The sequence below is a fragment of the Oncorhynchus masou genome, chromosome 9, assembly GCF_036934945.1.
Source record: "Oncorhynchus masou masou isolate Uvic2021 chromosome 9, UVic_Omas_1.1, whole genome shotgun sequence".
NCBI classification, from domain to species: domain Eukaryota; kingdom Metazoa; phylum Chordata; class Actinopteri; order Salmoniformes; family Salmonidae; genus Oncorhynchus; species Oncorhynchus masou.
Window position 1 is genome coordinate 39,728,085 of NC_088220.1, and position 27,764 is coordinate 39,755,848.

The window sequence follows — 27,764 nt, forward strand, 5'->3', positions numbered from 1 at the left end:
AGGAATCCTTGTGAGTAAGTATAAGCTAGGTAGGCACTTGTTGTTTGCCTAATGAAATTGAACTTCAGTTCATGAAAATAAATAGCTAGCCAGCTCTTTAACACTGTTACCCTAAGCTAACGTTGTAAGTAGCCAGCGGGCTTCATCTGGGTAGTGAGGTTCGACCGGACCAGACAATGTGTTGTGAAGCTAGCCACAATAAGGATTAGGCACAATAGTGGAAGTTGCGGTTTGTCTTCAAAACAAAAGTACCTCTTTGAAAGTGATGCAATAGGTTACAATTGGTGGAATCATGCCATATTTAGACTAGATAATATTAAACATGGTGGGAATGGGAAGCAATGAAATGGGGTATCAGTCTACTCAGTGACATCCACAGAACACAACTGTGAAGAGTTTACCCAAATATTAGATTTGTAGCTCTTATCGTTGGACTGTGACTGTGTGAAATCACCTCCCCAGTCAGTCTGTTGTGTATATTGACATTCATATTGCACTGTACAGCTTTATTTAAGGATTGGGGATCAATGAAATGGGTTATCAGTCTACTCAATATCCAATATATTTTTTACCAACGTCCTCCTCATGTTTGTCCTCAGACTCAAACATCCACGCAGTATTGTTTTCCTCGCAAATTGTGTTCAATACACATAGGTTGACAATAAATGTGGTTCAATTCAGTTCATTCAGAGTCCTGCAATAAGAGCAACGACGCTAATGTTCTCTGGGTGTCACTGAGTAGACTGATAGCCCATGTCATTGATCCACAATCCATAAAGTATGCCCCCAATGCAATTCTAACGTATAATACATTCAGTGTGATTTTAGAATGGCCTTTTATTGCCCCCAGCACAAGGTGCACCTGTGTAATGATCGTGCTGTTTAATCGGGCTTCTTGATATGCCACACCTGTCAGATGGATGGATTAATTTGGCAAAGGAGAAATGATCACTAACAGGAATGGAAACTAATTTGTGCACAACATTTGTGAGAAATAAGCTTTTTGTGTGTATTAACTGTCACTTCCGATTTGACACACACACACCTATTTCATGTCATACCTCTAACAGAGAGGAATAGGCTACAAAATAAAATAAATAATGCATATGAAGTGAAAAATTGCCACCCTAAATTCAAATGGGTGAAGTTCCCATTTAACATTAACATTAGGATGGCTGTGAAGCTCACAATCATATGAAACTGACAAAATCCACTTTAACTGAGAAATGAATATTTTATAACGACAGTGGTAAAAGACAATTCAATTTGAATGTCCAACTTCAAAGCTTACCTTCAGTTTGACATTTTTGTGCACCCTTCAACTTCACTTTGATCAGCATTGTTGGATCTGAGAAGCGATAAAGAAAGATACATTGATTCAATTATTCAAACAAGTCAAGTTCTGGTGATAAGTTTTGGAAGACAGGCTAACATGAACATGTAATCCATAACCATAACTGTATGAGATGAACTCTACAGCACAACACTACTCAACCTGATTTGTGATTCACAAATTGGCCCCCCGCCAACTTAACTCAAACAGACAAATTAGTTCAGTACTGTGAACCGAATTAAATTTACAAGAATAACTAAAATAGTCGAAACAACTCATTTCAAATAAAGTAGCAATGAGGGTCCATATATGTGACCTTGTTTCAAAACTCCATCCCCTGGCAGAATCCATCAAACCCCCTTCTAGGAGTTAGTCTAGGTCTACCATTAATTTAAATGCTTTGATTCTCGTTGGTGAATTGACTAATGTTTATGTCAGGCTATTACCACCCTTCTGCATGACTATAGAAAGTGGACGGATTAAGAACTGATTAAGTAACATAGCTAGGCAACAAATCTATAAGTCTAACAACTTTATATGAAGGAGCGGAGCAGCTCTGCCAAAGTCTGTTTCCATCCATGCAGCAACATGCGCTGATCTACCGCAACAAAGCAATATTGTCAACAAAAGCAGTGGAGAGCTGCCAACTCGGAGCAATACAGTAATTCAACTACGAGGGTGAGGCGGAGAGGAGAAGAGCATTGTTTTTTTGCCCCTCTGCACACGGCTCAAATGATCACATGACAAAGAAGACATATTTTTGGGCATGGCTCCATTTCCCTCCAATTGATTTCCTAATGTTTCCTCGTCGCTAGCTAATGGTACAGGTAACGAACGCTAACCCCATTCCGAACAAATGTGCGCAACCGTGACATTCAAACAAGGCTGCAAAGAAAACTAATGGGACTGTAGTGACTGTGTTGACATCAAAATCTGGGGTGTGAACTACGTTTCTATTCAAGCGTTGATTGACATGGTAATGGCTCTATAGTATTGGAGAAAGTTGAAAAAGCTGACCCCTCAGACACTGTACGTTACATCGTGACGTGTCATGGCATAACGTACAGCACGCATAAAGCAACTAATTCTGTCTTACTGCCTCTCTCCACCAGGTGCAGCACTTCTCTCACCATTTAAAAACAAGAGAGGGACAGGGACAGGATAAGGGGGATAGCTAATAATTTTTTGCGTCATCACTGCAAGCTATTATGACTCTCAAAAGCCGCTGTTTTCTTCTGGAGATCACTTTAGCACCGCCCTATAAACCTGATTCAAATTTGACACAAACCTTCAAATAGGTTTGTAATGACACATCGTACAAACTCTTAATTTTTTATTTACATTTTACAGGCGAAAAGGTGATATGTTGGACAGATCGAGTGAAAAAAGCAGTTTCCCCACACGACATCTCTCCTTCTCACTATCACGCAATAGGTTTCTCCTCCCCACCCGCCATTTTTAAAAAGACCTGACGGGGCTCATTGCCTTCTTGAATCATGCAGAGATGGGCATTATGAAGGTCTTGTCATTGATTTTGTTGGAAAGGGGAGAAATTGTGCTTTACAATGGTATTGATATTACAGGTTGATCTCGAAGTATTACGTTTTTGTGTGCTCTCAAATAAGGTCAATTGTACGGACCAGCGCGATGTACAAAAGTGAATTAGTTCACATTACTGTTATGGCTTTCTCTTCAAACGGGACAGCCACCAACGGCTGATCCAACACCCCCGTGCAATCAATACCCACGAGTTCACCATCAAAGTCCTAACTTTACTGGCTAATGACTAATGACTCAAACAATCAAATGCAAGCAATGTACACTTCCTCACAGCCCCCACTGAATGATTAGTTAACATTGTAAATGAACCAACAGAATTTAGCAGATAAATTACCTCAAAGACAGCCAGATAAACTGAAATGACAAAATAAAAATGGCCACATCATGCCTGGGAAAACTTACCCTGATTTTGCGTTAGCTAGCAAGCCAGTCACTGACTTGAAATTATTGCAGAAATAATTAAATTAACTAGCTAGCCAATGCTATTATGCAAGTTGTATATAATTACTCACCTTTATCAGATTAGTCCGCCACATAAAAGGAGCTGGAATGTAAATAACAAACAATGGCATTAGCACAAGGTATTCTTGGCTAGTTAGCTTACTTGGCCAACAAAGCATAGAAACTGGTGGGTAGTCATCTGCAATAGGCTGTTCTAGATAGCTGTTGCCGCCATTTGTCAGGGTTGAAGGTAAGAGATTGGTAGAATTCATCATTGTCTAATTGACGGTAGGCTTCTGTCACATATTTGTCTTTACTCCACACTGCTGCAGCGCCACCTTTGTTTGCTTTTTTAACCACAATCCGTTGGCGCTACAGTAGGTGTTGCAAGGTGTTCTACATTGGACGGACAAAGAGACGCCTTCAAGACCTCTTAGCGGAACACAAGTATGCCATATGGGTAGGCAATGAAGACTACCCAATGGCAAGGCACTACAAGTCCTTACACAATGGTAACCCTGCCACCCTACAAGCTATGGGTATTGATCATATTCCGGCCTCTATTAGAAAAGGGGACCATGACAGTTAAACCAAAGGGAACGTTTTTGGATTTACAAACTACAGGCCACTACATACCATGGTTTAAATGAAGATATGGATTTCTCACCCTTCATGTAGGTTCGTGATAGGTCCATTTGCTGTCATCTAGTGGACAATTTGCTCAATTGTTGTTCATGTTTTGCTGTGTTCCAGTGTACTATGGAATATATTGCTTCCTTTTTCTTGACACTTCTCCCAGTCATATTTAAGGTTAGAACTACTTTTCTAAGTGTTCTAATACTTCTAGCTTGGAGTTGTATATTTATGATAACATAGCTACAGTATTTCACTTTTTAATATGTATAGTATTGCTTACTAGGTGTGTCCAATCAATTTTGTAACCACTCCCTCTTCTAATTAGGGCTAATTGGAAAGCTGTTCAAAAGAGGACATTGTATTATTTCTTTGTACTCCCTGACGAAAGCCATACAGCTGAAACGCATCGGATTCTTAAAACTTTCTATTGAACATGCCATACAAATGAAGGCATTTTAATTAATTATATGAAGAGTGCCTTGGTCCTCCATTCTGTTTGATAAAAGGCACGTTTGTTTGAAAATGCAGTAAGATTTGATCAAATAAAAAATAAGATAATTTTACACCTTATGGGACTCTGAAGGAGCACAGACACATGCGTACACGCTTCTTCTTCTATGAGGTTGTAATTTGTTGCATTACCGCCACGTACTAGACCGGAGTACTACTCCCTTATACTTTACTTGAAAAAGAAAAATGTACTAAATAAATACCCTTCCATCTAATACTATACTCACTCATTTCAAAATGATATCAAATACAATTAACACCACCCTACTCCACTAATTAAATATATTTATTCATACCACATGCCATCACCAATTAACACATCCTGTAACTCTTCTGCTCTCAAGTCCCGAACACCCAAATACCTCTCTGCAACTGCCACCAGAACGTCAATCTTCTGACACTTCTATTCCTGCAGTACAATTAATAACCATTTCTGTAAATGCTAAAAATCCAATCTTAGTGAAACTTATTTAACTTTTTGGCCTATCCCTCAGTACTGGTATGTCTCTACTACTCTCACCACTCCTCCCCCTTAACCCATCTTCCTCTACTTTCTTCACTGCCTCAGCATATGACAACTTCTGCTCTACACTAACCCAGGAAACCCCAATCTGCCTCTCTCGCAATGGACATTTCTGATCCTCAGCTCCATGGGCACCACTACAATTAGTATTATTAAAATACAATTATTATTATTTACATACACTAGGTTGACTGTACCTTTTTGTGCCTTTTTTGGGAAAATTCCAGAAAATGATGTCAGGGCTTTAGAAGCTTCTGATAGGATAATTTAAGTCATTTGAGTCAATTGGAGGTGTACTGTGGATGTATTTCAAGGCCTAACTTCAAACTCAGTGGCTCTTTGTTTTGACATCATGGGAAATCTAAAGTAATCAGTGAAGAACTCAGAAAATAAATTGTAGACCTCCACAAGTCTGGTTCATCCTTGGGAGCAATTTCCAAACACCTGAAAGTACCACGTTCATCTGTACAAACAATAGTACGCAAGTATAAACACCATGGGACCACGCAGCCGTCATACCGCTCAGGAAGGAGATGCGTTTTTTCTCCTAGAAATGAACGTACTTTGGTGCGAAAAGTGCAAATCAATCCCAGAACAACAGCAAAGGACTTTGTGAAGATACTGGAGGAAACAGGAACAAATGTATCTATATCAACAGTAAGTAAGAGTCCTATATTGACATAACCTGAAAGACCGCTCAGCAAGAAAAGGCTGCTCAGTTCTATTTATGCTCCAAAACTGCCATAAAAAAGCCGGAATATGGTTTGCAACTGCACATGGGGGCAAAGATGGTACTTTTTGGAGAAATGTCCTCTGGTGTGATGAAGCAAAAATAGAACTGTTTGGCCATAATGACCATCGTTATGTTTGAAGGAAAAAGGGGGAGGCTTGCAAGCCGAAGAACACCATCCCGACCATGAATCACGGTGGTGGCAGCATCATGTTGTATATTTCCAAAGTTTTGGCAAAATGGCTTAAGGACAACAAAGTCAAGGTATTGGAGTGGCCATCACAAAGCCCTGACCTCAATCCTATTGAAAATTTGTGGGCAGAACTGAAAAAGCGTGTGCGAGCATGGAGGCCTACAAACCTGACTCAGTTACACCAGCTCTGTCAGGAGGATTGGGGAAAAATTCACCTAACTTATTGTGGGAAGCTTGTGGAAGGCAACCCGAAACGTTTGAACCAAGTTAAACAAGGCAATGCTACCAAATTCTAATTGTGTGTATGTAAACTTCTGACCCACTGGGAATGTGATGAAAGAAATATAATCTGAAATAAATCACTCTCTCTACTATTATTCTGACATTTCACACTCTTAAAATAAAGTGGTGATCCTAACTGACCTAAGAAAGGGAATTTTTACCTGGTTTAAATGTCAGAAATGGTGAAAAACTGAGTTTAAATGTATTTGGCTAAGGTGTATGTAAACTTCTGACTTCAACTATATATATCCTAACTTCATGCATACACACATGATAACATACGCACTATGTACTCATGTATTTTCTATTGTAGATGTGTGGTAGTGGTGGAGTAGTGGCATGAGGGCACACAGTGTGTTGTGAAATCTGTGAATGTATTGTAATGTTTTAGATATTGTGTAACAGCCTTAATTTTGCTGGACCCCAGGAAGAGTAGATGCTGCCTTGGCAGCAGCTGAGGGAAATCCATAATAAATACAAATAGCATCGATGAGAAAGGAAATCTTGAAGGCATCAAATAAAATGTATGGTCGGAGTTATGTTTCTTCCACTAATTAAAGTAAAAAATACACCTAGCACTTGACGACAGTAATCAACTGCTACACGAGGGGTCGTTTGGCACTTGCATGTTGTTCCATCAAATCTAAGGCCTTTTGACACTGCACATTTAACACTGGTGATTTTACGGTGAATGCTCATCTGTTGTTTTGTAGGTGTAATTTATTTATTTAAAAAAATCCCCTCTTTTTCTCCCCAATTTCATGGTATCCAAGTTTTTTGTAGCTACTATTTTGTCTCATTGCTACAGCTTCCTTACGGGCTTGGGAGAGACTGAAAGGTTGAGGGTCATGCGTCCTCCGATACACAACCCAACCAAGCTGCACTGCTTCTTAACACAGTGCCATCCAACCTGGAAGCCAGCCGCACCAATGTGTTGGGGGGAACACCTGGCAACCTTGGTTAGCGTGCACTGCGCCTGGCCCGCCACAGGAGTCGCTGGTGCACAATGTGACAAGGATTTCCCTACCATCCTAACCCTGACAACACTTGGCCAATTGTGCGTAGCCCCATGGACCTCCCCATTGCGACAGAGCCTGGGCCGGAACCCAGAGTCCCTGGGGGCTCAGCAGTACAGTGCCCTTAACCACTGCGCCACCAGGGAGGCCCCTGTTGGTGTAATTTTAGCAAAGAAAAAAATTTGGGTGGATGGTGGACCAAAAAGTTAAGTTTATGTCCTGATCACAACACTGGCACGCACACCTACACCATAATGAAAATGGATCCATTTGCAAATATTCATTTTTACAATGTAAAAATGTTAGGATTAGGATCCAACAACAAAACCTATCCATATCAGAACCTATGATGATTATTCAGTGGCCCTGCATAGTCCCTTTTACTGGTTTGCACCAACAAAAAGTGTACAGTAGTTTGTCAGCTGTGGGCAATCGGGATTGACACATTCTTGAGCAAATCACTGAATTCCGTTGCAACTCTGAGTACTACTTACTCCCTTGTACGTCGCGACTGGCAGGCTATGCTTTCTTCACTTGTAAACATCGGCTACATGTATTCGGGCATGTAGTTCATGTGAGCGCGAGGCTCCTCCAGCTGCAAGACCCTCCTTCATTCTCACACAGCAGCCCAGTCTGCCCAACCGAGCAGACTGAAGAACAAATTCCCTTTCTCTCAATCCAACGGATTTGTATTCTTTACATTCGCGTACTGTAGGCGACGAGCGCTCACCATCCTCTGCTGTACGGGACTGTGGACAATGTTTCTCTTGCAGTATAGAGGTAAGGTCTAACTTGTATTGATTTTGTTACAGTATTACATTAAGCTACCTCTTGCCTGCTCTGCTCTCACCGTTATGTACTCGGCTATATCTGGAGCGTTTTACGACTTTCTGTATTTATGGCTATATTCTCAATAAGAATGAATGAATGCACGTTGTTTTATACTCATTTCGAGGACGACTTGATTACAGCAGGTACAGTATATTACTGACAGAAACAACATGTGAAAATCTCAACGACAGTGACCGACAGTGACCAAGCAGATGTGTCCGCGTCACTTGTATTTTATTCACAAATGTATGTAGATTGAATGGTGTAACCATTATTGTACAATGACTATTGATATCATGTAGCATATGTTTTACAATGTATTTGAGTACAGTTGACAAGCGTCCTCCCAAACGCCTTATTATCTTTGGAACTTTAATGAAATATAATACGGGGTGAGCTTTATCTGCTTGGTTCCGTTATTGTTTTGCCTAATACAATGTTTTCTTGCTTCATTAGTTAGTGACCATGGCTGCTTTTTAAATCTTGTAAATAATGTCACCAGTCGCTAACTAAAAATGTGATATTTGGAGAATATTGATGACATTGCGCACAATGTAGTCGAATCAACTACATTGTGCATGCTATTATGACATTTTCGTCATGAAATCCAATTTGGTAGCTATTTCATCTGATCTGTCACAAAAAAAATGGAATGTTCCCCTGTTCTCAGATATGGGGTGTAGGGCTTTCATGAAGGAAATTGGCTCACATCCTGTATGCAGTCTGGCCTTTCAGATCTTCTTCTCATTTATTCACAAATGTATCTGTGATACATAATGGCTCTGAGTAAATTGACATTTTCTCACATTCACATTACCGGGCAGGATATTGAGACTTCAAATGAACCTGTTAATCTGCTTTACTCCTGCGCTCTGACTCTGCTGCTCATCTTTTTTTGTGATTTTTTTAAAAACCACTTTTTCTCCCCAGTTTTGTGGTTTCCAATTGGTAGTTACAGTCTTGTCCCATCATTACATCTACCCGTATGGACTCGGGAGAGGCAAAGGTTGAGAACTGTGCGCCCTCTGAAACACAATCAGCTGAGCCGCACTACCCGCTTAACCCGAAAGCCAACTACACCAATGTGTTGGAGGAAACGGCATACACCCACCCCAGGAAACGCTAGAGCATGATGGGACAAGAGCATCCCCACCGAACAAACCCTCCCTGAACCTGGACAACGCTGGGCCAATTGTGCTCCTTCTGCTCAGGTGTCGGATGCGACAGAGCCAAGGCTCGAACCAGGATCTCTAGTGGCACAGCTAACACTGCGATGCAGTGCCTTAGACCGCTGCGCCACTTGGGAGGCCTTGCTCTCATCTTTTTAGTGTCTGTTATTTTTGACCATGGAGAATTTGCCCCCAAATCAGAGATGAGTGTTAAGCCTACAGTATGACTTATGAAAAGGAAACACAGCTATGTATTTTCTGTAGGGGAATGTAGTGGATTTATACTGTGCATTAGGTATGAGGTTACCCCCCCCCCCAAGTCATTGGCTTAACATGTAATAAGCAATATTTTGTTGCTCTTTGCCATACTATTTTTCAGCTATTGCAGGGGACAATTCCTTGCCCTGTAATCCCCGCCCAGGCAACAGGCGACCCCCATTATCTTAGAAAAACCAGTGAATGATAATGGCAAGGTACAAGTATTTTAAAATTAATAGATTTGGTAAATAGTTTTTCATTATTTTGACCTCCTTACATGATATACTGAACAGAAATATAAGCTCCTACATGCAACAATTTCAAGATTTTCCTGAGTTACAGTTCACACAAGAAAATCAGTCAATTGAAATAAATAAATTAGGCCCTAATCTATAGATTTCACATGACTGGGCGGGGGCACACCCACTGGGGAGCCAGGCCCAGCCAATCAGAATGAGTTTTTCCCAACTAAAGGGCTTTATTACAGACCGAAATACTCCTCAGTTTCTCCTCAGAAATTAACTTACAATTCTCTATCAACAGCTCTGGTGGACATTCCTGCCATCAGCATTCCAGTTGCACGCTCCCTCAAAACTTGAGACATCTGTGGCATTGTGTTGTGCCTTTTTAGAGTGCCTTTTATTGTCCCCAGCACAAGGTGCACCTGTGCAATGATCATGCTGTTTAATCGGTCTTCTTGATATGCCACACCTATCAGATGGATGAATTATCTGGCAAAGGAGTAATTCTCACTAACGGAATGTAAACTAATTTGGGCACAAAATTTGAGAGAAATACTATTTTTTTGCGTATTAACTGTCACTTCCGAGTCAATACACACACACACACCTATTCCATGCCTCACCTCTAACAGAGTGGAATATGCTACAAAAAAATATTTGGCTCAAATGTATTTTGTCAGGATTCCTCTTATCCCTCCCGTAGCATTCAAGCTCTAGCTAGTGGTCCTTTTTAGCGGTCTTTGATTTTGTATTTTTTGTGCTATCGTATGTCACAGTGCTTCATCGGTACTTTATCTCAATAGGAGAATGGTTGACATCGCCCAAACTTAATTGGAAGAAATGTAAACTCTAACAGAGCCTATTCACTAGAAAGGTAACTCAGAACTCGGGCTGTGATGTTGAAAGAATTTTGGGTAAAGATTGTCATTTAAATGGCCACATTTGCTTAATGCTTTGAGTCATCTTGGGGATATCAGTATCAGCTTTGTACATCTGGATTTGGGGATTTTCTCCCATTCTTCCTTTCAGTCTTTAAACAGATTTTCAATGGGATTCAAGTATGGATCACTAGAGGTGGCCCAACCACTAGAGGACTTTCACATTCTTGTTCTGAAGATTTTCCAGACTTGCTTTGGCTGAATGCTTGTGGTCATTATCCTGTTGGAACGTAAATCTTTGCCCCAGTCTAAGGTCTTTTGCACTCTGAAGCAGGTTCCCCATCAAGGATTTGGTTGAAATTGAGTGGAAAACATGGTCATTGTGGATATTGTTTCAAAGCCAAAAAACTAAATTAAAATAATCATATTGCCGTAAAAAAAAAACAGATTTAAGATGACTTTGGTATAATTTGTTTAGCCTATACTCTACAACTTGAGTGTGGACTGTATTATTATGTATACTGCATGGACAACTATCTGTTACACTCCAAATGTATTATACATTAATCTGTGAGTGAACATATAGGCCTTGGTGATGCTGTTGGTTCATTGATTGTTCAGGGCGGCTTACAGTTTTTATTTATATATTTTCATAATTATTAGGCCGACGTTACCTTTTTAGCTACAAAATATTTTACCAATGTGCATTTCCATCTCCTCTCTCTCCTTGATTCCTTTCTCAAGTGCGCAGAGACTGACAACAGTTTAGGGACTGACAACAGTTTAACTAAATATGTTTTTTTGTGTAAACATGTTACTATCAATGTTTTCTAACAGATTACACTTAGTTTCTCAAATGAAGCACTGCAGGAACCGGGTTAGAGAGCCCATGGCATACAGAGTTTGGGTGGAATATCACCTGTTGAGCAGTGAGAGGCTGAAATGCTCCTCAAACAGTGGTTGATGCGTGAAGTGAAACAAGTGCTCTTATAAGCCCAGACATTTTTATATGCAATCCGGTGTGAAAGCTTAGGTTTTGATTGTTGCAACTAAAAAGAAGAGGATCCCAGCTGCTACTATATTTATTTGTCATCTGCTCTGCTATAAAGCCGGAGTAGCCAACCATGCATGATTTAAGAACAAACTACGGGAAAGCGGCCTCCATTCGCTATTCGAGTGCATAAACGGATGATACAGTTGAAGTCAGAAGTTTACATACACCGAATACATTTATACTCAGTTTATTTTAAGAATGTGAAATGTCAGAATAATAGTAGAGATAATTATTTATTTCAGCTTTTATTTCTTTCTTCAAAATCCCAGTGGGTCAGAAGTTTACATACAACCAATTAGTATTTGGTAGCATTGCCTTTTAAATTGTTTAACTTGGGTCAAACGTTTTGGGCAGCCTTCAACAAGCTTCCCACAATAAGTTGGGTGAATTGGTGCCCATTCCTCCTGAAAGAGCTGGTGTAACTGGTCAGGTTTGTAGGCCTCCTTGCTCGCACACGCTTTTTCAGTTATACAGTAGGTTATAAGATTGAGGTCAGGGCTTTGTGATGGTCACTCCAATACCTTGACTTTATTGTCCTTAAGCCAATTTGCCACAACTTTGGAAGTATGTTTGGGGTCATTATCCATTTGGAAGACCCATTTGCGACAAAGCTTCAACTTCCTGACTGATGTCTTGAGATGTTGCTTCAATATAGCCACATAGTTCTAGTTTGTGAAATGCACCAGTCCCTCCTGCAGCAAAGCACCACCACAACATGATGAAGCCACTCCGGTGCTTCACGGTTGGGATGGTGTTCTTCGGCTTACAAGGCCCCCCCCTTTTTTCTCCAAACATAACGATGGTCATTATCGCCAAACAGTTCTATTTTTGTTTCATCAGACCAGAGGACATTTGTCCAAAAAGTACGATCTTTGTACCCATGTGCAGTTGTAAACCGTAGTATGGCTTTTATAGGACAGTTTTGGAGCAGTGGCTTCTTCATTGCTGAGCTGCCGTTCAGGTTATGTTGATAGAGAACTCATTTGACTGTGGATATAGATAATTTTGTACCTGTTTCCTCCAGCATCTTCACAAGGTCCTTGGCTGTTGTTCTGGGATTAATTTTCACTTTCGCACCAAAGTACGTTCATCTCTAGGAGACAGAACGTGTCTCCTTCCTGAGCGATATGACAGCTGCGTGGTCCCATGGTGTTTATACTTGCGTTCTAATGTTTGTACAGATGAACGTGGTACCTTCAGGCGTTTGGAAATTTCTCCCAATGATGAACCAGACTTGTGGAGGTCTACAATTTTTTTTCTGAGTTCTTGACTGATTTCTTTAGATTTTCCCATGATGTCAAGCAAAGAGGCACTGAGTTTGAAGGTAGGCCTTGAAATACATCCACAGGTACACCTCCAATTGACTCAAATGATGTCAATTAGCCTATCAGAAGCTTCTAAAGCCATTACATTATTTTCTAGAATTTCCAAGCTGTTTAAAGGCACAGTCAACTTAGTGTATGTAAACTTCTGACCCACTAGAATTGTGATAATTGTGTGAATGATAAGTGAAATAATCTGTCTGTAAACAATTATTGGACAAATCACTTGTGTCATGCACAAATTAGATGTCCTTACCGACTTGTCAAAACTATAGTTTGTTAATAATTAACAAGACATTTGTGGAGTGGTTGAAAAAACAGTTTTAATGACTCCAACTTAAGTCTATGTAAACTTCCGACTTAAACTGTATGTATTTTTTCCCCAGCCCTGTTCCTGCCCATTTCATAATGGGACATTATACATCGAAACATATTTTACATTTTATTGAAGACAAAATTAATTTGAGAATAGTCTGATGTGTTTAAATATGATAACTTGATAAGAGTACAGCGTGTGTACCTTGAGGCAAGGAACAGGAATATTTTATTCAGCTAGGTACAATTATATTCTTCCTCTAAAATCATATACAATAAAATAATGGATTTATTAGCATATCTTGTCTGCTAAATGAACTAACCTACAGCCTAAGGCATGGCGCATAGCCAGATAATATACAGTAGGCCGTCTCATATTCAGTTCTTCTGAAATACATTTTCTTAATGTTTCTTTTGACCTGCCTAAAATAATGGATTTAATGGGATGTAATGGATTTATTAGACTTTTTAAAATGTAGATATTCCAAAGGCGCACACCAGAGGCTTTTGGCCTATGCATGGAGGCCTGTAGAAGCTAACATGTTTATGTTAATATAAGGTCATTTACAGTGAGAATGACAATAACCGGCTGACAAAATGTAATGTCCTCCACATTCCCTCAGAATGGATTGCGCTTTTACATATGACTTGTGTCTGATACAGGTGAGAAAGGTCATTTAAGTTCATACCAATGGTCCTGCTAATTTGTTTCACAATGTTACCCAGCCTGTTCTTAATCTTTAAGTTTAGATTTCCAAAACACTGAATGTTAAAATGGATTCAATGTCCACCCTTAAACCGCAGAGTTTCCTCAGCAAGAACAAGCGCTGATTTCCCTTTGTACAGATAACATACACATTGTCCAAAAAACTCAGTGCCAAGATATTTATATCGATCAGTCCTCGCCACTGGCTCACCATCTATCAGAGTCTGCATTGTTGGCAGTGAGCCAATCTCAACCTCAAAAACCTTTCCTGCCTGGCGGAATGTTACATTTTTACTGGACCATGACCACAGTGTGCATAAAGGAGAAACATTTGCTGGTGTCAAATCTCATATGAAAACATTATACACATTTTAAAAGCTGAGAAACAGCTGTGCTCCAGAGTGGCGCTATGGTCTAAGGCACTTTGTCTCAGTGCTATCAAAACTGGGTGTGATTGGGAGTCCCAAAAGGTAGCGCACAATGAGCCCAGTGTCATCCGGTGTTGGCCCTCATTGTAAATAATAATTGGTTTATTACTGACTTGCCTCGTTAAGTAATTCAATTCCTGGAACAAAAGGTAAGTGTTGACAACTGCAATGTCAACACAGTGGAAAGAAAGTGTTTTCCACCACTTCTAGGTCTTCTGCAAAACATTGTGGGAGTTGATCAACTGATCAGACATGTCAACCCCACCCATATGTCTTTTGTAATCATGGATTACACCAGGCTGCTTGATCACTTTCCTATTCCAAACACCATCATTTGTGGAATCATTTGAATTTTGTCTCTCCAATGTATGGCCAATACATTGCCCCCTATCCGACACCAACACATATCCCACTTTTTAAAGTCCTTAAATGCGAACGCACGTGATGTATAAAAGTTGTCAAACCAATATATATATATATATATATAAGCGTCAAATACAGGGACGTCGCTAGGCCTATTTTAGGGGGGCTTTAGCGATGATGGGACTGGGGGTTGGCATCCTCTCTCACATAAAAACATATCTGCAGATGAGAGACAGATGGACAGAGAGAGAGAGCATGTTTAAGCCTTGTTTCTATGTTTCATTCTAACATTGTTAGTCATCATAATAATCAGGTGAAAAGAAAAACTGACCTTGGTTCATTAACTCTGGGACTACTGCATCTCTATCTGTATTTCAATGTAAAGCATCTCTTTAATAATACTTCCTGTTGACCTGACCAAGTTCCCTCTGTGTAGCCAGTTCAGATGTGGGAGGGGTTCACCGAACATACACATGGTTAGCAAATGTTAATGTGAGTGTAGCGAAATGCTTGTGCTTCTAGTTCCGACCCTTTAGTAATATCAAACAAGTGATCTAAGAATTTCACAACAACTGCCTTATACACACAAGTGTAAATGAATGAATAAGAATATGTACATATAAATATATGGATGAGCGATGGCCGTGCAACATAGGCAAGATGCAGTAGATGGTATAGAGTACAGTATATACAGTATATACATATGAGATGAGTAGTGTAGGGTATGTAGACATTATATTATAGAGGATTTAGGGAGAAGAGAGGGATGAAGTGAAGGGGAGAGACTGTTTTTGAGAAAATAAGGTAGTTAAAGAGACACTTTTCAACAGGAATCTGTGTGTGGCCATACCTGGTGTCCACACGGTACTTAATGCTGAACAATACAGTGTAGCTATAGAAATGATGAAGAGTCTTGCTATTCTCCATGGTTGGCCTTCTTACCTATTCGTTGAAGGTGGAAAGAGACACAGTTATTCACTTGAGCCTGCTTACTGCACAACACAATCAGATTTTTATTTTACTAGGCAAGTCAGTTAAGAACAAATTCTTATTTTCAATGACAGCCTAGGAACAGTGGGTTAACTGCCTGTTCAGGGGCAGAACGACAGATTTGTACCTTGTCAGCTCGGGGGTTTGAACTCGCAACCTTCCGGTTACTAGTCTACTGCCTTGTTCAGGGGCAGAATGACAGATTTGTATCTCGTCAGACTTGGGGATTTGAACTTGCAACCTTTCGGTTGCTAGGCTACCCTGCCGCCCCAGACATGAGGACAGATTGATACACGAGTGTGTAGGTGTTGTACATGTTTTCAACATGGGTGACTCTTAAAAGAGCCTGTTTTGTTTTTGTACAGACATCACACCTAAACAGCACCCTCACCGGAGAAGTAGAAATCAAAGGGAGATGAAATGGGAATTGAATAACTGCAGTTGACATAGCTAAGTAAATGGATGAATACTCTTATTGCAATGTGAATGGCTCTTAAAATAGCCTTTGGTTGTGCATAGTGTAGTCTATGGTGTTGCCAGGGAACAGCACCCTCTTCAAAGAAGTAGGAGGTGAAGATCTCCCGCATACGGATTGCCTCTCTTACTGCATTGTTGGACCCCATCCTTGAAACATCATGCAGAACAGCAGACTTCTTCTCTGGCACACGGGGGCGAGCTGCAGATCCCCTCCTGTCCTCGTGTCCATCCTCATTAAGTTATGCAGGAAACAGGTAGCCTTCACACATCTGAATTAGACTTTTACATCACCAGGTCATTGTGGATTACTAAAGTATAATATCTCCGATAACAAATCATGATAACATTGGATTGATAGATGGATGGGCACACATCAAGGATAGCGTCACAAGGATATCAAGGATAGCGTCACAAATGAATACATAAATACCACTCAAAGCTTGATGATGAGTTGATCATTTGAATCAGCTGTGTAGTGCTAAGGCAAAACAAAAATGTGCACCCCTTTGAGTCCCCAGGACCAGGACTGAGAACCACTGCTCTTCATTGGGACCTCTTCATATGTACACAGGCTTTCATAGCTCTCTTTATCTGAGGACAGAAAACCTCACAAGAAGCAGACTTCATTATAGTCAAATTACACCGCACTGAATATAATAAGTTACTATTATCTCCGTCCTCACTTCTAGGGACAGGAACTACACAAGTACCTGCCCTATCCAGAATAGCCTACTCCCTCACTTTGACAGTTGGCTGCTACCCTTTCACAATCCTCCATGGCTGTTAGCTAGCTACCTACAAATGCATTTGAAGTTTTTTTTTACTGTGATAAATACATCAAGATAGCTAGCTAATATGAAGTTAGCTAAGTGAATTAAATATCACCAGCTACCTATCTATACAGTATTTGAAGTTGGCTAGATAGCAAGCTAGTCAACTAGCTAGCAGCTCATTAGAGTTAGTCTTAACCATAGCTAGTCAGTGAAGGGGTTCACCTTGGGGTCATGATAGGGGCTGCACCAAATGTTTGATGTATTATAATAATTGATTATGCTTATGTTGTATTAATAGAAGGGGATGGGCTATAAGACCCCTCCCCACTACATGTATAGGGTCCTAGACTACAGATTAACAATATATATTCATTATAAGGTTTAACCTTTTGGGGTAGGGGGCAGCATTTTCACTTTTGGATGAATTGCGTGCCCAAACTGAACCGCCTCCTACTCTGTCCCAAATGCTAATATATGCATATTATTATTAGTATTGGATAGAAAACACTCTGACATTTCTAAAACTGTTTGAATGATGTATGTGAGTATAACAGAACTCATATGGCAGGCAAAACCCCGAGAAGAAATCCAAACAGGAAGTGAGAAGTCGAATTTCAAAACAGTGCCTATTTAAATCCCTGATAGTTCCTTCCTAGGGCTTCCACTAGATGTCACTGTCTTTCGAACCTGTTTTGAGGATTCTACTATAAAGGAGGGGCTCATACGAGCTATTTGAGTGAGTGGTCTGGCAGAGAGCCTCGGTCTCATGACGCGCGCTCCCGAGAGAGTTGGCTCCCGTTCCAATGCTTTTCTTCAGACAATGAAATTCTCCAGTTGGAACCTTATTGATGATATACTGTATGTTAAAAACATCCTAAAGATTGATTGCAGACTTGTTTTGACTTGTTTCTACAACCTATGACGGAACTCTTTGAGTTTTTGTCATGGAGGAAATGGTCGCGCCTCATGAAGATGGATTACTGGGCTGAACACGCTAACAACAAGTGGCTAAATGATGGGCTTTATAGAACTTTATGGAACAAATCAGTAATTTATTGTCGAACTGGGATTCCTGGGAGTGCCTTCTGATGAAGATCATCAAAGGGAAGTGAATATTGATGGTGGTTTTTCTGACTAATGTTGACTCTAAGATGGCAGAGTTGTCTTTGACTGTTTTTGGGTACTGAGCGCCGTTCATGGATTATGCTTTTTCTGTAAAATTTTCAAAAAATCTGACACAGTGGCTGCAGAGAGGATAAGTCTTATCTTTAATTCTGTGAATAACACTTCCATCTTTTATCGTGTTTTATTATGTTTATTATGAGTATTTCTGGGAAAATCACCAGATGTTTTGGAATCAAAACATTACTGCACGTAGCGCGCCAATGTAAACTGAGATTTTTGGATATAAATATGCGCATTATCGAACAAAACATATGTGTATTGTGTAACATGATTTCCTATGAGTGTGATCTGATGAAGATCATCAAAGGTTAGTGATTAATTTTATCGATATTTCTGCTTTTTGTGCCTGCCTACTTTGGCTGAAAAAATGTCTATGTTTTTTTGACTTGGCTATGAGCTAACATAATCATATGTTGTGCTTTCGCTGTAAATCATTTTTTAAATCAGACACCATGGGTAGATTACCAAGATATTTATCTTTCTTTTGCTGTATTGGACATGCGTGAAAGTTACATATTTCTAAAAAATATTTTTGAATTTTGTTTGCTGCCTTTTCAGCGGAATGTTGTTGTGGGGTTCCGCTAGCGGAACACCTTACCCATCAGCTTAAAATTGTTCCAACATTCTTTTATAGTCTCTGCCTCTTATAAATAAACAGTCTGAGAGATGTGTGAGTTATTGCAGTCAAAACAGAGTGTCTGTGAGAAAGCACCTAAAGGCTAAAAGAGATTCATAGACACAGATCCCTGCAGGGGAGTGAAAGAGATAAGAGACTAGTCAGACATACCATTATAAATCAACTTGGGGAGTGGACATTTACTGCTGAGCCTTTAGATATTGTTTGTATAGCTGTGTATGCATGGGCTTGGTCTCATGGGTAGAAGGTAATGATGTAGGCAGTGACATCACTAGGGGTTGACTGCAAGCATAATGAAATAACTTGGACCCTTTACTATTTTGCAGAACTTACTCGGAAACATTCGTGTTATGTTCCCGTTGTCAACTTCTGTCTGCAATTGCATTAATAAATTAATGATTGATTTACTTAAAGATATTGTCTGAATGCTAATTTCACCAATAAGCAAATGATTGACAAGGAACAAGGCACGAACCCCAACATTAGCTAATAATACATTTTTTTTACATTTTCGAAAGGTATTTACTTACTTGAATAGGTTCTCCCAGCCATGTGGACAATTGGAAACAGGGCAGCAAAGTTTGTTTGTCACCAGAGGGTTTTAGACTATAGTTAAATAGTTATATGTACCCAATTAATAACCAGACCTTCATACAAATTTGCTATGCTGAATTCTTGATGCACAATTGAATGTGATGCTATATGCTGCCATATGTTGCCAGCACGCCCACAAAAGAGTCACAATGGGCGGCCTAAGGGGCACGCAGAAATGTACCGCTATCTAGTGTACATGCACCGTTAGGCCTACTTGTAGCTAATATTTTGGTTAACGTTAGCTAGCAGTCTCAAGCCACAGAAGTAGCCAACAGTAAATGGACAGAAGGGAGTATGCCAGACCCCCCTAAAAGAGGCTTAGCCCCCCTATCCATGAATCTCTAGTGACGTCCCTGGTCAAATATATATAAGCTTCAATACAGGATTAAAATTGAATTGTACAACACCAGCTCCGACACTTGTCAACATAAAGGCGTGAAACTACGTCAACATGCTGTAGATACCTTACGTAGAAAAAGGAATCTGGTTGATATCCCTTTCAATGGCCAATAGGGGTGCATAGGAACACAACGGCTTCAAAACATGAGTCACTTCCTGATTGGATTTGTCTTAGGCATTCGCCTGCAATATCAGTTCTGTTATACTCACAGACAATATTTTGGCAGTTTTGGAAACTTTAGAGTGTTTTCTAACCTAAGCTGTCAATTATATGCATATTCTAGCATCTGGTCCTGAGAAATAGGCCATTTTACTTTGGGCACGTTTTCCAAAAATGAAAATAGTGCCCCCTAGCTTCAAGAGGTTAAAACTGCATTGTTGGTTCAGTGCTTGTAAGCAAGCATTTCACTGTAAGGACTACACCTGTAAAGTTTTGTTTGACTTATGTTATATATATATAAATCATAAGTCCCATCATATATAATATAAGTCAAATCAAACTTTACAGGTGTATATACAGTGCCTTGCGAAAGTATTCGGCCCCCTTAAACTTTGCGACCTTTTGCCACATTTCAGGCTTCAAACATAAAGATATAAAACTGTATTTTATTCAGCCCCTTTACTTTCAGTGCAGCAAACTCTCTCCAGAAGTTCAGTGAGGATCTCTGAATGATCCAATGTTGACCTAAATGACTAATGATGCAATCCACCTAACTGAGTCAGGTTTGTAGGCCTCCTTGCTCGCAAACAGTTTTTTAGTTCTGCCCACAAATGTTCTATAAGCTTGAGGTCAGGGCTTTGTGATGGCCACTCCAATACCTTGACTTTGTTGTCCTTGGAAAATTGTCCATTTGGAAGACCCATTTGCGACCAAGATTTAACTTCCTGTCTGATGTCTTGAGATGTTGCTTCATTATATCTATATAATTTTCCTTCCTCATGAAGCCATCTATTTTGTGAAGTGCACCAGTCCCTCCTGCAGCAAAGCACCTCCACAACATGATGCTTCCACCCCGTGCTTCACAGTTGGGATGGTGTTCTTTGGCATGCAAGCCTCTCCCTTTTTCCTCCAAACATAACGATGGTCATTATAGCCAAACAGTTCTATTTTTCTCCAAAAAGTACGATCTTTGTCCACATGTGCAGATGCACACCGTAGTCTGGCTTTTTTATAGTGGTTTTGGAGCAGTGGCGTCTTCCTTGCTGAGCGGCCTTTAAGGTTATGTCAATATAGGACTCATTTTTACTGTGGATACAGATACTTTTGTACCTGTTTCCTCCAGCATCTTCACAAGGTCCTTTGCTGTTGTTCTGGGATTGATTTGCACTTCTCGCACCAAAGTAAATTCATCTCCAGGAGACAGAGCGCGTCTCCTTCCTGAGTGGTATGACGGCTGCGTCGTCCCATGATATTTATACTTGCGTTCTAATGTTTGTATTGATGAACATGGTACCTTCAGGCGTTTGGAAATTGCTCCCAAGGATGAACCATACTTGTGAAGGACTACAATTGTTTTTTCTGAAATCTTGGCTGATTTCTTTTGATTTTCCAATGATGTCAAGCAAAGAAGCACTGAGTTTGAAGGTAGGCCTTGAAACACATCCACAGCTACACCTCCAGTTGACTCAAAGGATGTCAATTAGCCTATCAGAAGATTTTGAAGCCATGACATTTTCTGGAACTTAGCGTATGTAATCTTCTGACCCACTGGAATTGTAATTCAGTGAATGATAAGTGGAATAATTACTTGTGTCAAGCACAAAGTAGATGTCCTAACCGACTTGCCAAAACTAGTTTGTTAACAAGACATTTGTGAAGTGGTTGAAAAACGAGTTTTGCTGAATCCCAACTAAGTGTATGTAAACTTCCAACTTCAACTGTATATATATACATGTATATCCAATCAAATGTTATGTATATTCATACTGTGGATTACACCAAAAGGTGGTCGGAGGCATGCTGAGGCCAAATCGAGCTCTGTTACTGCATCGCCATGCGTCTCCCAAATTTTGTAACAATGCGGAGGGTCTGTATAGCTCCACATTGACATGATTGGTTGACGGTAGGTGAGGGTGGTACAATCTGTATAAACACAAACTCGCTTCCTTGACATCAACTCTGCATTGCTCCTTGAAGCGCAATAAGTATGAATGCCCTGACTTCTGGTGAGGCCATATCACCTTAAATGCTGCATGGCCAATGCAGAGGTCGGATTTACCATGCACCCAGATGCACAATGCACTTCTCTTTCCAGAATGCGCTCTTTCCCAGCGCATTCTTGTGTTTACTATTTGCCTTTGATTGTTAGTGTATATCAATTCCCCATTACATATATCACCAGTAATACATTTACCATTAATTCTTACAATTTTTTTCTACATGTTTGTTACTTTGGTTACAGTCATTTCTTGCGTTCTATATTAAAATTCCAGTTTTCCTGTTTTCATTGTCGGAGTGGTCACATTGTTTGCAGAGTGCACAGCCTATGCTACACTTGTGAGAAACAAGTTTTGGTTAATTTAATTCCATTTACAAGTTCTGTTTAGTCATTATCTTTTGTTTTGAGCGCTCCTGTCAATGTTGACTAAGGACACTCACGCATAGAAGTTGGTCTATAGGCTACCAGGATTGTATGCAAATGTAGGCATATACATGTGTTAATTTGGGTGTCTGATAGTATTTATGACTGATTTAATACACCACCACTAATGACCTGTGGAGATTCTCAAAATAATGTTTTCTTGACCTCAAACAGCAAGCAAGTCTTCAAGTCTGTTTTTACATCCATTGAGAATTGCAGTATTTCCTCAGTGTATTTTTTTAATCTTTCCAGCTCTCTCCCTTTCGATAACTACTCAAAGTGAAAGGGAAAAATGGCATGCTCTCTTCCAGTGGAAACGTCATAAAATAGGCTTCTTATCAGTGCTAGACTTTGACTGAAATAGGTTCAGGTACTCATTTTGGGTGCAGGTACTGTTTATATTTATTTACAATACTTTTGAGCTGACATTCTATAAGAGGAACAGGAGCTCAAGCAGTAGTAAATTTGAGGTGCTGGTACTTAGCTCCGGTGAGCTCCTGCCCAAGTCAAGCACAGTGTCTTATTCCTTGCGCAAATAGCCTACAGCTGTGTTTGTCTCACTGGCACGGGAAACTCTTGAGGGTCCAGAATATTTTATACAATGTTGCAAGTTCGCTAGGGCAAGCTTCAGGCCAGACCCAAGTTAATTAATAGTTGATATAATGTTCGAAGTCTGTTGCAGACAGGCAATGTGTTATTTTTATCAGGATATTTTCTACCTGCAGGCTGCAATGTTTCTATTTGTTGGCTTTATGTAGGCTATTTTTACATATTTGGCAATGGCAATTGAAGTTACTTTTTAATTTTGTACCATTTTCATTTAGATTTGGATGGAATTTTGATTAACCTCTTGCGTCAAGCAATCCCGGATCCGGGATTCTATTTATAGCCTCAAGCTCATTAGCATAACGCAACGTTAACTATTCATGAAAATCGCAAATGAAATGAAATAAATATATTTGCTCTCAAGCTTAGACTTTTGTTAACAACACTGTCATCTCAGATTTTCAAAATATGCTTTTCAACCATAGCTAAACAAGCATTTGTGTAAGAGTGTTGATAGCTAGCATAGCTATAAGCCTAGAATTCAGCCAGCAACATTTTCACAAAAACAAGAAAATCATTCAAATAAAATCATTTACCTTTGAAGAACTTCAGATGTTTTCAATGAGGAGACTCTCAGTTAGATAGCAAATGTTCAGTTTTTCAAAAAAATATTATTTGTGTAGGACAAATCGCTCCGTTTTGTTCACGGTTGGCTATGAAAAAAACCTGTATCCAGTTATAGCCTCAAGCTCATTAGCATAACGTAACGTTAACTATTTATGAAAATCGCAAATGAAATTAAATGAATGTGCTAGCTCTCAAGCTTAGCCTTTTCTTAACAACACTGTCATCTCAGATTTTCAAAATATGCTTTTGAACCATAGCAAAACAAGCATTTGTGATAGCTAGCGTAGCATTTAGCGTAGCATTTAGCGGGCAACATTTGCACAACAACCAGAAAAGGATTCAAATAAAATCATTTACCTTTGAAGAACTTCGATGTTTTCAATGAGGAGACTCTCAGTTACATAGCAAATGTTCAGTTTTTCCTGAAAGATTCTTTGTGTAGGAGAAATCGCTCCGTTTTGTACATTTGTTTTCCAAATTAACTCCATAATATCGACTGAAACGCGGCAAACGCTGTTTAGAATCAATCCTCAATGTGTTTTTCACATATCTCTTCATTGATATATCGTTCGTGGTAGCCTACTTTCTCCGGTGAATCGCTTGGAAAAAGACGTGCGGTTGAAGATGACGCACCAATTTCGACGGAGTACACCGGGCGGACACCTGGCAAATGTAGTCTCTTATGGTCAATCTTCCAATGATATGCCTACAAATACGTCACAATGCTGCAGACATCTTGGGGAAACGATAGATCGGGCAGGCTCATTCCTGTCGATTCACAGCCATGGAGGAAATGAAAAACAGAGCCTCAAAAATCCTACTCATTTCCGGGTTGAAGTTTCATCTTGGTTTTGCCTGTAGCATCTGTTCTGGGGGACTCACATACAATATCTTTGCAGTTCTGGAAACGTCAGAGTGTTTTCTTTCCAAAGCTATCAATTATATGCATAGTCAAGCATCTTTTTGTGACAAAATATTGCGCTTAAAAAAGGCACGTCTTTTTATCCAAAAATGAAATAGCGCCCCCATAGATGTAACAGGTTAACCACCACATGACAATGATTTTGAGATATGAAGACGTTATTATAAATGAAATGAAACTGTTTCACGAAAACCATAACTGGCACGCAGATTGATAGAAATGGTAAGGTACATTGGCATTCCACATGAGAAAGGTTGCCAAGTCCTCGTGTAGCATATTGCCGGCAACTTCACGAGATTAATGGCAGAATCTGTGAAAGCGGGAGGAGAATAGTTGGGTCAGGTTAAGTTTTTTTTCTTCTGGTTATCTAGATTTCTGGCACCCCTCTTGAGGCATGAAGCCATAAGCTTAAAGCATCAGACAAGTTCAATGCATATAGTTGACTTTATTGAAACACATAGGGTGTGTTTATACATGGACAAATACATATTTAAAAATGATGACCAATCGATTGGTCGAAAGAACAGACCATTTATTTTAGTCTGGGATTTTGTTTTGTCAGGGACAGCCCTACACTCATCTATGGCTATGTTATGGTTTGGCTTATACAGATTTTTACAAGTCTATTTCAGGTGGTCCAGTAAGTACAGAAGTTTTCTAAACCTGTCTGCAGGATCCACAATGGATCAAGCAGCCAACAGAGCTTTGAAGCGATTACGTGACATGAAAGCACAAGAACCCTGAAGAGACTTTGTACTCTGACTGTTTGTGAAATGACAAACCTCTACCACCAATGCCTGCATGAAAAACAAAAATAAGAAGTTTGTCTCCCTTAGTCTTTTCTGTGCGGGCGACCGAACGGCCTGACATGCACTGCCAAGTTCTTGGGAAAAACAGAACGTTTACGCTTACGGGGTTGTGGAGCCCAAACAGAAAGACTTGGAGACAAGATGAGAAAAAAATTATAATTGTTAGTATATGATTTAAAAAACATTTTTTTACATTACAGCCATTCTAAAATGGATTCAATCGTTTTTCCCCTCAATCTACACACAATACCTCACAATTACAAATAAAACATTTTTTTGACCTTTTTTAAAAATGTATTAAAAATAAAAAACTGATATCACATTTACATAATTATTCAGAACCTTTACTCAGTACTTTGTTGAAGCACCTTTGGCAGTGATTACAGCCTCGAGTCTTCTTGGGTAGGATACTACAAGCTTGGCACACCAGTATTTGGGGAGTTTCTCCCATTCTTCTCTGCAGATCCTCTCAATCTCTGTCAGGTTGGATGTGGAGCGTTGCTGCATAGTTATTTTCAGGTTTCTCCAGAGATGTTTGATCGGCTTGAAGTCCTGGCTCTGGCTGGGCCATTCAAGGACATTCAGAGCCACTCCTGCATTGCCTTGGCTGTGTGCTTCGGGTTGTTGTCCTGTTGGAAGGCAAACCTTCGCTCCAGTCTGAGATCCTGAGCACTCTGGAGCAGGCTTTCATCAAGGATCTCTCTGTACTTTGCTCCATTCATGTTTCCCTCAATCCCGAGTAGTCTCCTAGTCCCCGCTGCTGAAAAATATCCAATCTTGGTTTCATCAGACCAGAGAATCTTGTTTCTCATGTGCTGAGTATTCTTTTGGTGCCCTTTGGCAAACTCCAAGCGGGCAGTCATGTGCCATTTACTGAGGAGTGGCTTCCGTCTGGCCGCTCTACCATAATCGCCTCGTTGGTGGAATGCTGCAGAGATGGTCCGTCTCCCCAGATTGCTCAGTTTGTTCAGGCGGCTAGGAAGTGTCTTGGTGGTTCCAAACTTCTTCCATTTAAGAATGATGAAGGCCACTGTGTTCTTGGGGACCTTCAATGCTGCAGACATTTTTTGGTACCCTTCCCCAGATCGAACACAATCTCGAAGCTCTACGAACAATTCCTTCGACGTCATGACTTGGTTTTTGCTCTGACATGCCATGTCAACTGTGAGAATTTATATCTATAGATAGGTATGTGCCTTTCCAAAGCATCCAATTGAATTTACGACAGGTGTACTCCAATCCAGTTGAAGAAACATCTCAAGGATGATCAGTGGAAACAGGATGCACCTGAGTTTAATTTTCAAGTCTCATAGCAAAGGGTCTTTCTGTTTTTATTTATAATGAATTAGAAAAAAATGCAAAAAAATAGTTTTTGTTTAGTCATTAATTGTTATTGTATGTAGATTGATGAAAAATATATATTTGATCTATTTTAGAATAAGGTTTGAAATGCGGAAAAAGGGAAGGGGTCTGAATACTTTGCTAATGCACTGTATATAAAAAGTCCTGATAATACATAACAATAACATTTAAGTCATTTAGCATTTACATTTAAGTCATTTAGCAGACGCTCTTATCCAGAGCGACTTACAAATTGGTGAATTCACCTTCTGACATCCAGTGGAACAGCCACTTTACAATAGTGCATCTAAATCATTTAAGGGGGGGGGTGAGAAGGATTACTTATCCTATCCTAGGTATTCCTTGAAGAGGTGGGGTTTCAGGTGTCTCCGTAAGGTGGTGATTGACTCCGCTGTCCTGGCGTCGTGAGGGTGTTTGTTCCACCATTGGGGGGCCAGAGCAGCGAACAGTTTTGACTGGGCTGAGCGGGAACTGTACTTCCTCAGTGGTAGGGAGGCGAGCAGGCCAGTGGTGGATGAACGCAGTGCCCTTGTTTGGGTGTAGGGCCTGATCAGAGCCTGGAGGTACTGCGGTGCCGTTCCCCTCACAGCTCCGTAGGCAAGCACCATGGTCTTGTAGCGGATGCGAGCTTCAACTGGAAGCCAGTGGAGAGAGCTGTAGTTATAACCCTTAGTGACCCTCACTAAATATGGTTCCCAATCAGAGACAACAATAATCACCTGACTCTGATTGAGAACCGCCTCAGGCAGCCATAGACTACGCTAGACACCCCACAAAACCCAAAGACAAAAACACACCACAATAACCCATGTCACACCCTGGCCTGACCAAATAAATTAAGATAAACATAATATATTTGGACCAGGGCGTGACATAACCGTACCTCTACTGAAGTTATAACTCGAACCACTCCTCTACTGTAGCTATAATCCTAACCATTCCTCTACTGTAGTTATAATCCTAACCATTCCTCTACTGTAGTTATAACCCTAACAACTCCTCTACTGTAGTTATAACCCTAACCACTCCTCTACTGTAGTTATAACCCTAACCACACCTCTACTGTAGTTA

The 27,764-nt window shown here is 40.1% G+C and overlaps 1 protein-coding gene across 1 annotated transcript in view; it reads left to right on the forward strand.

Annotated features, from left to right (window-relative positions):
• The first annotated feature begins 7,766 nt into the window (after nt 1-7,766).
• The window catches only part of LOC135545982 (ecto-NOX disulfide-thiol exchanger 2-like), a 289,160-nt gene continuing 269,162 nt past the window's right edge, over nt 7,767-27,764 (forward strand). The window contains exon 1 of the mRNA XM_064974014.1: nt 7,767-8,004. Within this exon, the coding sequence (XP_064830086.1) occupies nt 7,983-8,004 (22 nt within the window). The 5' untranslated portion in view covers nt 7,767-7,982. The remainder of the gene's footprint in view (nt 8,005-27,764) is intronic.